We start from the raw sequence: 12,766 nt of genomic DNA, 5'->3' as shown, positions 1-12,766 counted from the left end.
TCTCCCTGTGGCCCCTGGGTGGCACATGGCAGGCATCCCAGGAGCTACGTGGCACGTAGGACCAAACCCTAAAGAGCAGCTGCAGCCTGGGTTGCCACTTGTCAAATAGAATTTCTTGGTCTTAATTTTTAAAGCAGATGAACAAAGTGTTTCTTTTGCAAAATAAAGCAAGCACATCTCCGAGTGATTTGGTACTTTTTACTTAGCTTTCTGTTTTGGGAGGAGACATTTGCCATCGTTTTGTCGAAGAGGTGGAGAGAAGGTTAGGAAGTGAGATCAAATGAAGTACAAGTGATAAATGTTGGCTGGCTGTATTTTTAATTGGAAATAAAAATCACTTTAAACTCCATCTCCACTGTTGCTCTGGACCACTTCAAACATTTCTCAGAGAATTAAATAGAAATGTACTCAAAAACCCTGCACCTGTGAATAGAAGTAAATTGTATTCTCAGGACCCAAAATGTATTTCTGTTTCTCAAAATAAACATTTTCACTAGCTGGTCACAGAAGGTCAGGGCAGGTACACAAATACGGACTGTGTGTATTTGCCCCCTTAATGGGCTGCTGGTTATCACTTGAATCTACTTGTGTTGCTGTATATGAAGATTTAGGAATATGCTGTGTATGGAGATGAGTCTTTTCCCGAGTGAGGGATTCGGTCTTCCCCAGGAGCTCGTACGAGAGAGAGACTGGCAGGGCAGGTGGATTTGCTTTAAGGCAATAGTTGTCATAAACTCCCAAATCAGGAACTTCTTGAATGCAAGAGTGTTGAAAATGTTATCACTTGGTCATATGTTGCGAATCTGGCTTATGAATAAAAAGAATCCGGTTTTATGGGAGGAGCGATTTGAATCACATAGAAATTGTGACTTGTACACTAGTGTTAAGAAAATTTATATTTATTCTTACAGTTGCCTGTGGAAGGAACTGTATCATCATGTGTTTAAAAAAAAAATCAACATGGTGATATTTGCCCAATTTTAAGGTGAGAAAACCTTCTTGATACTGTAGTGTTGAGATTAAATTGGGTTATTTAGAATTCATGGCTTGGTTCGTCATGAAGTTGATTCCAGCTTCTTAATCCTTTTAAAAATCTCTTACTTCATTTTGGCATTTGGTCTTAGCTTGTTTAGATGATGAAAATACTGCAGGGACTTGTCTTTCTGTCCTTCTCTGTCGTATGATAAGTGCCGCAGCTTTACGTTCCAAAAGGTTTTTGTAAGATAGGCTTTAGGACACAAGGTAATTTTGGGGTGTGTGTGTGGGTTTGGTCACTTCCAAGAATTTAAATGTAAAAAGTTATTATGAAGTAATTTAAATACACACGAATTAAAGAGAAAAGTACAATGAGTCCATCATCACCCAGAGTAAGTGATTATCAAGACTTTGCCACATGGGCTTTATTTTTACCTTTTTTCCTTTTATTTGTTCTTTGTTGAATTATCTTGGGGCAAACCCCAGAAATCATGTCATTTTACCCTACATACTCAGTTGGATGTCTGAAAAATAGGGGCACTGTGTTTCATCAGGCTTTCAACTTGACGCACATGCCTGTGAAGATGCAATTGTGTGCCAGGCATCCCGCTAGGTGTTAAGGATACTTGGGTGCATAAGACACAATCCTGGCTCCGAGGGAAATTGAGGATTGTGGAAGGAATAAATACATGAGCTTGCACGTGCCTCACTGTACCTGCTGGATAAGGCCTGTGGGTCAGATTTTGTGCATGATGCAGCAGAGGTACACAAAAGAGCTGGCCAGCGTGTGGCGCAGGGCAGTGGGAGAGGAGTTCCGTAGGGATGGGGCAGGAGGAGCCCCTGGTTGGAGTCTTCATCTTTTTGCCCAGCCCCCAGGGCCCCAGACACAATACTGTGCCGTAACCTGTTTGTGTTAGAATCCTCTTATGGGGGTCTCCTTCATGAAGGATTTCAAGGTAGAGAATATTTAAAAGTAATTATTGCCAGAAGGGAGATGGAATAATAACTTTAAGAGTCTGTTGTCTTTATGTTTTAAAGATTTTATTTTTTTATTTGAGAGGGAGCACAAGTAGGGAATAGGCAAAGGGAGAGGCAGGCTCCCTGCTCAGCGGGGCTTGATCCCAGGACCCGGGGATCACGACCCAAGCTGAAGGCAGTTGCTTCACTGACTGAGCCCCCCAGGTGTCCCTAGATTGTGTGGTCTTAAAGAGGTACTTTTCACTGGCTGTGCAACCGACCCCCGGCCTTAAATTTCAACCACACTAATTTGTTTGGAGGGAGCAGCTGCAAAATTCAGTTGTTAACCTTTTTTCTAATTTAGCTATCTGCTTTTATGAGTTTTTCTTATACGTTAAATTAAAAAAGCTCATTTTTCTAGTGTCCTTGGTTGTTGCTTATGAAGGCCCATCACATACCAGTATTTTTTTTTTAAATTGTATATCTGTAACTCAAATACATGCCATTGGAAACATAGTCTTTTGTTATAACCTTACGATAATGATCTCAGTTGTTATTTTTAAATTGTGTCTTTGCAGAAGAGAAAAAGTATTCCATAAAACATATCTTTTCATGGTACGAAAAAAACCTATCACTTACGATTTCTTTCTGGAGAAAGTTAAACACAGGAAGTGTTTTTTCTTGCCCTTTGGGTTTGATCATTGAGGCATTTGTCTTTAAATCACAAGTTTTACACATACCGTTAAACGTTATTTCCAAGGAAGGCTCGCGTCTTTGGTTCTGTTGCCAACACGCCCTCGTGGAGCCCTTTGAGGACACTTTGTGACTTCCATCACAGGCACGCACCGAGGCTGGGCGGCCGTCCAGATGCGCTTACTTCACGAATTGGTCTACGCGTCCCGGAGAATGGGGAATCCTGCTCTTTCTGTCAGGCACTTGTCCTTCCTGTTGCAGACCATGCTGGACTTTTTGTCAGATCAAGGTGAGTGAATTGAGTGAACGAGAGCACCCTTCATGCTGGCCCGGATAGACGCGAGCTTAGCTTCAGGTGGGTGACGCTTCCCAGTCCTCCACTGGTTAGGAGACGCCGTGCTCCACCGTGTCCTTAGCTCCCTATGCTGCCCTTGCTGTCCTCCCGGGGGGCCTGACGCCGCTGTCCACCATGCCTTCTTCCCTCTCCTCCCGGGGCCCCTCTTGCCCCTCCGCTGCTTCTGTCTCTCGGCCTCCTGCTGGGCTCCCCTTCCCTTTGCCTACATTGTATACAGTAGAAACGTGCAAGTATAACATTTGTATAGAGTGGTGCACCATTCATTCAGTTAGTTTTCACCAAGTGACCGCTTCTGTAAGTGGCAGCCAGATGGGAAATATAACCAGAACCCTGAGGACCCCAGTGTGCCCCCCAGGTACACTCCCCACAAGAGCAGCTTCTTACTTTTCCCACCAGAGATGCAGCTTGCCTGTGTTTGCACCGATGGCAGCGTGTGGTATCTCTGCCTGCACGTCAGGCGACTCTCTCCTGGGCTCTCCTGTCCGCCATCTGCTCTTACTGTCACTGGGTGGCCTCTGCTTTTTGGGTTTCAGTCATGAACTGTTTGTTTCCAGCCCAGATTCCACCCTGGGCCCCAGACACGTTTATTTTGCTGCTTGCGGGACGTCTCCCTTTTCACGCCCCACAGGCACTAGAAAGTGAGCCCAGGCACAGTGGAACTCTGCGGCTTCCCCATCACACCTCCCTTTGCGCCTGGGCCGCCCAGCCAGGCCATGCGTGCTGCCCGCTGGGTTCCGTGAGACGCACTCTCTACCCTGGAGATGAATGCAGGGCATTTATTGGGAAGTGCTCCTGGGATCAGTGGCAACTGAAGGGATGAGAAGGAGGCCAGACCGGGCAGAGGAATGCTGGGCCTCAGCGCAGTGTCAGCAGAGGCCCCGGACGACTGGCCTGCACTGTCGCCAAGACAGGCTCGGTGACTGGTCGCACGGTGAGGCAGTTTTTGGAGAGGCTGCGGCTGCCCCAGGGGTCTCTGAAGCTGACATGGCCCTTCAGAGAGATACCTTGCTGTGTGGTGGGGGCCTTGGCCTAATACTCGCACCCCAGCTGCTGCGTGTGCACTGCTCCCAGGACGGGGGCATGGTCTGGGACGAGGCGGCTCTCTCCAGCCGAGAACAGTCTGCGGCGAGGGCAGTGCTCCCGTCGCCTGGGGGATCCGTCCGTCTGTGCCTGGTGGTGCGTCCCCGTCTGCTCCATAGCTGCCCCTCACTCCAGCTGTCCCAGCAGGGACCTGCCTCGGCTCGGCCCCCGCGCTCCTTCTGCCCGCGCCCGGCGCTGGCCGCTGCGCCTCCTCGCCCTCTTGGCTGCGGGGTCAGTGCGTGCTGCTCTCCTCCTGCCTGTGGCCGGTCCCCGACTGTTCCCTGTGGCAGTGTCCCGGGCTGCAGGCTGGAAGGGTGCCACGTCTCTCCTTGCGTGGCGGTGAGGCTTAAATACAGGAATTCCAATAACACCAAAACTCAGTAACGGTCAGCTTCAAAACCAAAGGACTGAAGTCGGCGTGTGATTGCCTTCACAAAGCCAGGGAAACGGCCCGTTGGGCTCCTGGGCTTTCCTGAAACGGGAGAGGAAGCTATTCTCCATCGTGTTTTAGGCAGAGCCTGGGGGGGACCCTGGTTCCTGATGAAGTTCGGGGGCACGTTGCAGGATTGGGCGAGATTACTCTTGAGTGGGCTCGTCCTCTACATCCTGTGTGTCCTTGAGCTTCATGTGGGCCGGCTGCGTGCACTTCGGGTCATGCGTACCGCGAATGCCCGTCACGCGCTGTTCTCTTCCCTCGGGAACCTCTGTCCCCAGTGCCACTTGCTGGGACTCGGGGTCGGCTGTTTTCCCCAGGTGGCTTCCACAGCCATCTCTGGGTGAGGAGCTCCTGTAGCTTCTGGCTGCTAGTGACCTTGGCAGCACTTATTCCTTCCGGGGCTTGTTTGTATCGCTCTGGGCACGGAGTGATCCAGGGGGTGTGGGCACATCAGTGCTCAGACAGAGGCCCCTGTGGATGGTGGGACCACTGCTTCTCTGTGCCCACTTGGTTTCCGTGGCCTTTGGCGCTCCATCTGAGTCGTGACCGCCTTCATGCTGCCTGCAGAGTTTGGCCGCTGAGTGGCAAGACCAGCATGGCAGCTGGCTAGATGAATGGTTTGCACCTTGGGTTTCTCTGAAGCTCGAGGGGCAGATGAAGGTGGAGTTCCCAGAACTGGCCGGCTCTGGTGTCCAGTGGGGACATGGGTATGGGTCTGTCTGTTGTTTGATGAATTGAATTTTTGCTTTTTGATGGGTGACTAGCTCTCCTCAACCCCACCACCCAGCAGCTGTGATGACGCAGCATGCCGGGCACAGTGTCCGGTCTGAGTGGACTCTGCCCCCTGGGCTTCGAGTTCTGGGTGCCTCCTGATCCATGGCACATGTCCCTCTCCCCTTTTGTCATGGTTCTGCTCTTTCTCTTGGTGCCACTTTCCCCACACAGCTCACGTTTAACTGTGTGTGGTCTCACATGTGTGAGTCCAGGAGACTGGGCCCCACATCTTTGCCCTGAGCTGCTCACACCTTCATCTGCTTCATCTTGGACTTTTTCTCTTAAATACGCATCCTCCGTCCTGTGGCGGGACGTACTGTCTCCTTTCCCCCACCCCCTGTTCCTGGTCACCACGTGACTCCTCTAGGTCTGGTTTCCCTCTTGGCAGCCTTTGACAAGTCCCAGCACGACCAGGTTCTCCTGCTCTGTTCTCTTCCTTCATGCGCTGCTCATGACCGCAATAGAAGAATCCCTACGTCTTTAGTTGGTCAATGCCTGTCTTCCCTTCTGAAGCTCTGGAGGGAGGGAGCTTGCTGGTTTTTGGAGGTCATGTCAGATGGTGATCTAAAGACACCTGAATTTAAAAAGAGAGGAGCTTGGGACATCAGACTGTTGAACAAAGAGCCGTCTCCTTAGAGGTCTGTGTGTAGTGGTATTTGGTTAATTGGAGTCTTGGGAGAAAAGGTCAAAGGTCAGAAGGTCTAAAGAGTTCTTCCCTCTGATGGCTGTAACCTCAGATCAATGATGGTGTTCTTCCGGGGCCTCCATTTTCTGATTTGTACAACTGGGAGGGCACACTTTTGAGGTAGTTTGTTTTCATTTTAATGATAGATATTTTATTTTTAATTTTTTAATTTAATTTATTTAAGTTCAGGGCTTGAACTCACGACCCTGCTTAAGAGCTGAGCTGAGATCAAGAATCGGTCACTTAACCAGCTCAGCCACCCAGGCGCCTCTAATGATAGATATTTTAATTTATTGGATGACCTTTCCTCTGGAGAGCTCATGGTATCATTTACAGAGTTGCTAATTAACATTTCTAAATACCGCTGCATTGAAATGAAATGTGGACCTAGAAGAACAGCCGAGAGAGGAATCACGGGTCCCAGCCTTGAGGGAAGGGCTTCCTAGCCTTCTTGTTGTGTGTCAGCCTGTCTGGGGGTTTGCAGGTGGAGACGCCGTGATCTGGGTGCTTCTTGCCCTGCCCTCCCCCACGTGTACCCTCTCGTGTGCAGATAGACGTGAACTCATAAGTTATGAGGACAGTTGTTACCACAAAAGGCATCAGTTCCCCGGGACTCTTGTCATTTTTTTCAAGATGGAAGTTCTAACTTGAGAATTTGTGGACGTGGGAAGTGTGACTGTGTTACTGTTTATAATCATCGATACGGGGTCCCTTCCTGTATCCTGAATCCCCCCATCGATACGGGGTCCCTGGGTGTGCAGGTGCAGCTTCCATGGCAGCATGGCCGTGGACCAGTGGGCTCCGGGGTCGTGGCTGCAAACCTGTGACCTCGTCCTGTGTGCTGCACACGATTCCCTTGAAAAGGAACGGGACCCCCGACTCTGTGAAGGCTCAGGGTGTTGCACGTCCACACTGTCCAGCCCGTCTCTTCCTGCTTCTGACTCCTGGTGCCCTGGCTGTGCCGTTCAACAGACGCTGCAGCATTTCTGCTCTGCCACCTTTGCACGTGCTGCCCTGCCTGCCCTCGGGCTGCGCCTGTTTCTGTCACCTTGTCCAGGAATTTGTCCCTCACTGTGATACCCGCTTCGTGGAGCCTACTGTGTGGGTCCCCACTACGGCCCTGGCTCCCAGCACTGCTGGCCTGTCCCCCCCCTTCAGGCCCCCCAAGCACAGGAAGTGTCACCTAAACCTAGACCAGCACCTGGCACCTGCTAGGCCCCGAAATGCTGCTGAGTGAGTGGGGGCTTCTGTCTCTTAAGTCTGCCCTCTGCTGTGCCGCCCAACTGATGTTTCTTCTAGTTGGTTGCTTTAAAAACCCCTCTGGGGCACTTGGGGAGCTCATTCGTTAAGCGTCTGCCTTCAGCTCAGGTCCCAGGGTCCTGGGATCAAGTCCAACATCGGGCTCCCTGCTCAGTGGGAAGCTTGCTTCTCCCTCTCCCCCTGCTTGTGTGTGCTCTCTCTCTGTGTCAAATAAATAAAATTAAAAAAAAAAAATAAAACAAAAACCCCTCTGGCTCTTGATCTCCTGCAACAGGGTGTGGGAAACTACAGCCCGAGGCCAGGGCCAGTTTAGCACCGGCTCTGACCCTTGGCTGTTCTAGCCTGTGCGTGTAGTTTGCGTGTGTAGTTGCTGACACCCATGCCTGTGGAAGGAAAGGGCTTGCTGCTTTCACTTCAGATTACTTAAAGAGGGGCAAGGGGAAAATTAGCTCGAGATGGAATCTTACGGCTCCAAGTGGAGAATTCCAGACGAGAGGACTAAGGTTAGCCATAGAGTAGGTGTGCTACCAGGAGTGAGGTGCAGAAGAATGACCTGCTTTAAATCACTCCTGTTGGTGCCACAGTGAACAGACCGGGGGTGAGGACAGGGGTGCCGCTGAGACTGTGGGACAACCAGTGAAGGAACTTGCGTTAGGCGCTTCCTCCCTCAGACTTGTTTTACCGTGTTATGGTAGCAGGGGTGCCGTGTTCTTGCTCTAGGGCCAGAGGCTTTCTTAGGGAAATTTAAACTTCACATAGTTGCTTGGGCTTGTCCCGGCCGGGGTCTAAAGGATTTTTGTGTTTTACCATGTTCAGCATTTTGCTGGAGGACTCTGGGTAGAAGACCTGTCAAAGCTCCAGTGTCAGGACTCCATAGAGTAGAGATAAGTGCATAACAGTGTGTCAGATGCAAAGAGGTGCTTAATAAATGTCCTGAGACATTTATGTTATTTCCCTCCCAGGGGGCCCGGACTCCAGCTCCTTGGTCAGAGGTTGCTGGTTCTTTTGCCCGAGGTACCTTAGGAGGACCCAGGAGAAATGGAATCGCTTGTCGGGGAAACAGCAGAGTGAGCCCAGAGGGCTAGCAAATGTGTAGGTCTCCTGATTCGCGTCCTATTTGATAATTAACAGTAGTATACTGCTCCTCTTGTCTGACGGGGGTGTGGAGGGCTGTGGGTGGCAGGTGGGAAAGAGGGACGAGGGCGAGGGGGGGAACGGGCAGTGCTGCCAGGCGCCGTCTCCTGGGCAAGCACTGGCGGTCAGCACGGCGGGCACGCGAGTATGCGCCCTCTCCGTGCTGCCTGACGTCCTGCAGCCGGCACGCTTAGGTGGTTGGGAACGGGACCCTTGCCGCCTTGCCGCTGAAGGTGTGGGTTTCGATCAGCCCCTCAGGTCGTGGTCCAGCTGGAGGAGCACAGAATCCCAGGCCTTGTCATCTGCAACATGCACTGGATGTGCGGTTAGAACCCGCGGTCAGGCCACACTGCACGCCGCTGGTCTCTACCCCTGCAGCGGCGTGTGGAAGTGTTAGAAAGTGTGGAGACATGCACCTTGGGGTCCAAGCTCACAGCTAGCCTCAGTGTCTCCATCCCAGAAGGGGATTCCAAGGCGCATCGTCTTGCGAGGGGGGTGTGAGAATAAATGAAATAGTGACTTACCTAAGTGTGTAGCCCTGTTTTCCCGGCTTCGTCTCTGAGCCCCAGACCTAGGTCTCCGGCAGCCCTTGGATGTTTGAGCATCGCAGAGCTCAGAGCAGCCGTGGTGCGGCCCGTCCCCTGCACAGCGGGTGTCATGCCTTTGCCTCCGGGAAACCGGGTATTTTATTAGACTATTTTTTTTTAAAGAAAATATATTGAGAAAGAACTCCCATACCGTATAGTTCACCTGCTGCAGGTACCCTGGGGAATTCGCGGGGTCACGCAGCCGTCTGCACACCGTGATACGTCCTGCAGGGGCCTCGGACCTGTCAGACTCTGTTCCCCGTCCCAGCCCTCGGCAAGCGTGATCTGCTTTCTGTCTTTCTAAATCTGCTTGTCCTATAGGTGTCTCAGGTGAACGGAACTCTACGATGTGTGGGCCCTCGTGGCACCTTCTTTAATGTGCCATGATGTGTCCGTGCCCCGCCTCGGAGCGCTGTTCCCGTGCCACTGGCCCTCAAATCCACGTGTGCATCCTGCTCTCCCCCGGACCTCACACTCAGTAGGAGTGAAGTCGCCTTTTCCCTGGAGCTGTTTCTCGCCTTTCCCCACCTGCCTGTTCAGGCACGCCTCCCCAGGAGGTCTGTGACCCTGCCCCCCTCCACCCTCCCTGCAGCTGGCAGCTGGAAGGCCATGGCCATGGTGCTTAGTGCCCCGTGATCTTCCTGCCTTGCCTCTTCTCTCCCTCTTCAGTTCGCTCCTTACTGAGCCGCCTGCGCGAGCTCTCAGAGGCTGTCAGACCACACACCCTCCCGGCTTCCGGCCTCCGTGGCCTCATTTTGCCTTGAATAAAACCTCGATTCCTCCTTGTGGTTTACCACCCGGGTTAGCGGGTTAGCTCGCTGCAGCTTGCCACCTTTTTTGCTGTGTGTGGTCTCCAGCTAAGCATGGCTTTTATAGGTGAACATTTGCAATCAATTCGATGATAAGGATTTGAACTTTGAACCCCAATTAAGTGAAATATCATCACCCTCCAAAAAAACTTTTCTTCTCATTTTTAAATCTGTTGTAAAAATTGTACTCAATTATATATTTTTGAATTTCACCAATAAGTGTGTTTTCGCATTTGCTATATATAAGTACCTACATAATATCCTTGATTTGCCCCTCGGTTCACAAAGCCTAAAATATTTCCGGGTTAGTCCTTTATGGAGGGGTTTGCCTTTGCTCACCCATGGTTTTCAGCGTCCCAGGTGCCCTGATCCCCGCCTGCCCCATCCTCTCTTGTTCACTGTGTCCCGTACGCTGCCCTGCTTACAGGTTCCTCTTTCCTTCGAGCCCGTTTGCTTTCTCAGGCCTTTTCCCTCTGCTCAGCGTGGGCGCCTCCCTGTGCCACTCTAGTCTGACCTCAAGCGGTGAGTGGCCTTCCTGACCTTTTAGTGCTAGGTACCCCCAGCCCTGCAGCCCTGTTTCCCACCACCCCCGGCCCCTGGGAGTCTTCGTGGGAGGTGTAGCTGAGGGGCTGGGGCTCAGGCCTCCAAGCACATCCTCCTTCATGAGCACACGAGCGGGCTGTTTTCGAAGCAGATTGCCAAAGGCTGGTTTCCTTGTCTGTTTTATGTGATGGGAAAGAAAATACATTTCCTACTGTAAGAGTCATTGTGAAGAACAGGGGAGATGAGAGATGTGGGGGGGGGGCCTGGAAATGCTGAGAGCTAAGTGCCCATTCTGTTCAGTGCTGTGTAGTTGCTCCTTCCTTGTCTCTCCCTCTTTCTGCCCTGTTCCTTTCTAGTCCCTTGTGCCATTTGTCGGCCTTGCGTATCAGATTCTGAGCTGCCAGAGACCTGGATTTGGATACCATTGTCTTTACAACTTTTGGGACCCTGGACAAATAATTTAACTTCCATCAGTCCTAGTTTTCTTACGTGTACCCTGAGGACAAGAGCATCTCCTGGGGCTGTTAGCCTTCAGCTCAATGTTCAGTAAAGAGCCTCTCATGGTGCCTGGCCTCATAGCAGGCATTCGGTGTTGAGAACATCTTAGGTGATTATCTCTAGAGAACAGGCATGAGGAAGAGCCCGGGTTAGGGGGAGAGAGAAGTCGGTATAAACAAATGGCTGCGGGAGCATCATGGGGCAGTTGGCAATTCTTTTCAGAGGTGGAAGAATGTTTGGGGTGATGTTCCATGAAGAAGGTGATCTTGACCTTGAAGAACAAATCGGTTTTGCCAGACCATGCTGAGCAGGAGAAATTGTTTCACTTAGCAGTTCTTTCTCCAATGCTGGTGGAATTAAGAGTATTTGCTTTGGGAATTCTGGGTACGGTAGTTGGGTGTGATTGTGTTGTCTGGGCTTTGGGGAAGTAAAGTGGATGAACAGGAGTGTACAATATGACCCAGCAGTTCCACTCCTAGGTGTATACTCAAGAGATTTGAAAACATGTCACACAAAAACTGGCCTGTGAGTGTTCATAGCAGCATTGTGCATAATGGCCAAGAAGAGGAAACAAACGTATCTGTGGGAGGATGGATCGAGGGATGGATGGATATAGCTGTGGTGCATCCTTCCCAGGGTGACTCTCTTCCCTGTCCCTTCTCCCTTTCCTTTTTCCTGCCTTCCTTCCTTGGCTAACATTTGTTCATCCTTCACATCTCCGTGTAGCGTTTTTAGTCCTCCAAGGCCAGCTTGCGTTCCTTTGCAGTGTTCCCACTGGTGCATGGAACTTGCCTATGGGAGCCCTTCTGGCCCACCATATGCCCATTGCTTATTTCATCAACAGACTCCCCAGCAGGACTGCAAGCACGCTGAGGGCAGGGTCTCTAACTGGCTATTTCTCACCCCTGGCACCTTGTGGTACGGATTGGTGTCCACGTGTTGTTGAATGTATGAATAATGCACGTTTTCTTCTTTTTTAAAGATTTACTTTATTTTATTTTATTTTTTTAAAAGATTTTATTTATTTATTTGACAGAGAGAAACACAGTGAGAGAGGGAACATAAGCAGGGGGAGAGGCAGAGAGAGAAGCAGGCTTCCCCCTGAGCAGGGAGCCTGACGTGGGGCTCGATCCCAGGATCCTGGGATCATGACCTGAGCCAAAGGCAGACGCTTAACGACTGAGCCACCCAGGTACCCCTAAAGATTTATTTTATTTTATTTTTATTTTTTAAAGATTTTATTTATTTATTTGAGAGAGAATGAGAGATAGAGAGCACGAGAGGGAAGAGGTTCAGAGGGAGAAGCAGACTCCCCGATCAGCAGGGAGCCCGATGTGGGACTCGATCCAGGGACTCCAGGATCATGACCTGAGCCGAAGGCAGTCGCCCAACCAACTGAGCCACCCAGGCGCCCTAAAGATTTATTTTAGAGAGAGAGCGCTTGCATGCATGTGTGTGTGCAAGTCGGGGGGAGGAGCAGAGGGAGAGAAAGAATCCTCAATCCGAGTCCCCGCTGAGTGCAGAGCCCGACGTGGGGCTTGATCCCCGGACCCTGGGATCATGACCTGAGCCAAGACCAAGAGACAGCTGCCCAACCAACTGAGCCACTCAGGTGCCTCTGTTTTCCTCTTTTTAAAAACAACTTTATTGAAGCTTAATTCATGGAGCACATGATTCACCCACTCAGAGTGTACACTTCAAGTTTTAGTATGTTCCCAGATATGGGCACCTGTCCTCACCATCTCTTTGAAGCGTGGTGAGCACCTCAAAGAGAACGTTGTGCCCCATAGCTAGCTAGTGGCACGTGTTGGCACTCACATCTTGTGGAATGCATTAATAGTAAATACTTTTCTTCTGTTTGCTTGCTTTCTTGATCTGGTCTGTTTTTGCTGCTATAGGCAATGCTATGGTGAACATCTTTAGATCTTTGGCTTTTTTAGCAGGAGGGAGATTTTATCCTGAGGGGGCTTATTGGATCAG

The 12,766-nt window shown here is 50.7% G+C and overlaps 1 protein-coding gene across 4 annotated transcripts in view; it reads left to right on the top strand.

The window, feature by feature from the left end:
• Window positions 1–12,766, top strand: part of TRAPPC9 (trafficking protein particle complex subunit 9) — a 544,520-nt gene that overhangs the window by 63,949 nt on the left and 467,805 nt on the right. For all 4 annotated transcript variants that reach the window (XM_073893249.1, XM_073893250.1, XM_073893248.1 and 1 more), the window contains one exon: window positions 2,771–2,914. In XM_073893249.1, coding sequence (XP_073749350.1) covers window positions 2,771–2,914 — 144 coding nt within the window. The remainder of the gene's footprint in view (window positions 1–2,770; window positions 2,915–12,766) is intronic.

Source organism: Callorhinus ursinus, unplaced genomic scaffold, assembly GCF_003265705.2.
Source record: "Callorhinus ursinus isolate GAN/ISIS: 27379988/994484 unplaced genomic scaffold, GSC_fseal_2.0 scaffold5, whole genome shotgun sequence".
NCBI classification, from domain to species: domain Eukaryota; kingdom Metazoa; phylum Chordata; class Mammalia; order Carnivora; family Otariidae; genus Callorhinus; species Callorhinus ursinus.
The sequence above is the reverse complement of the archived record's forward strand: the minus strand, read 5'-3'. Positions and strand labels throughout refer to the sequence as shown.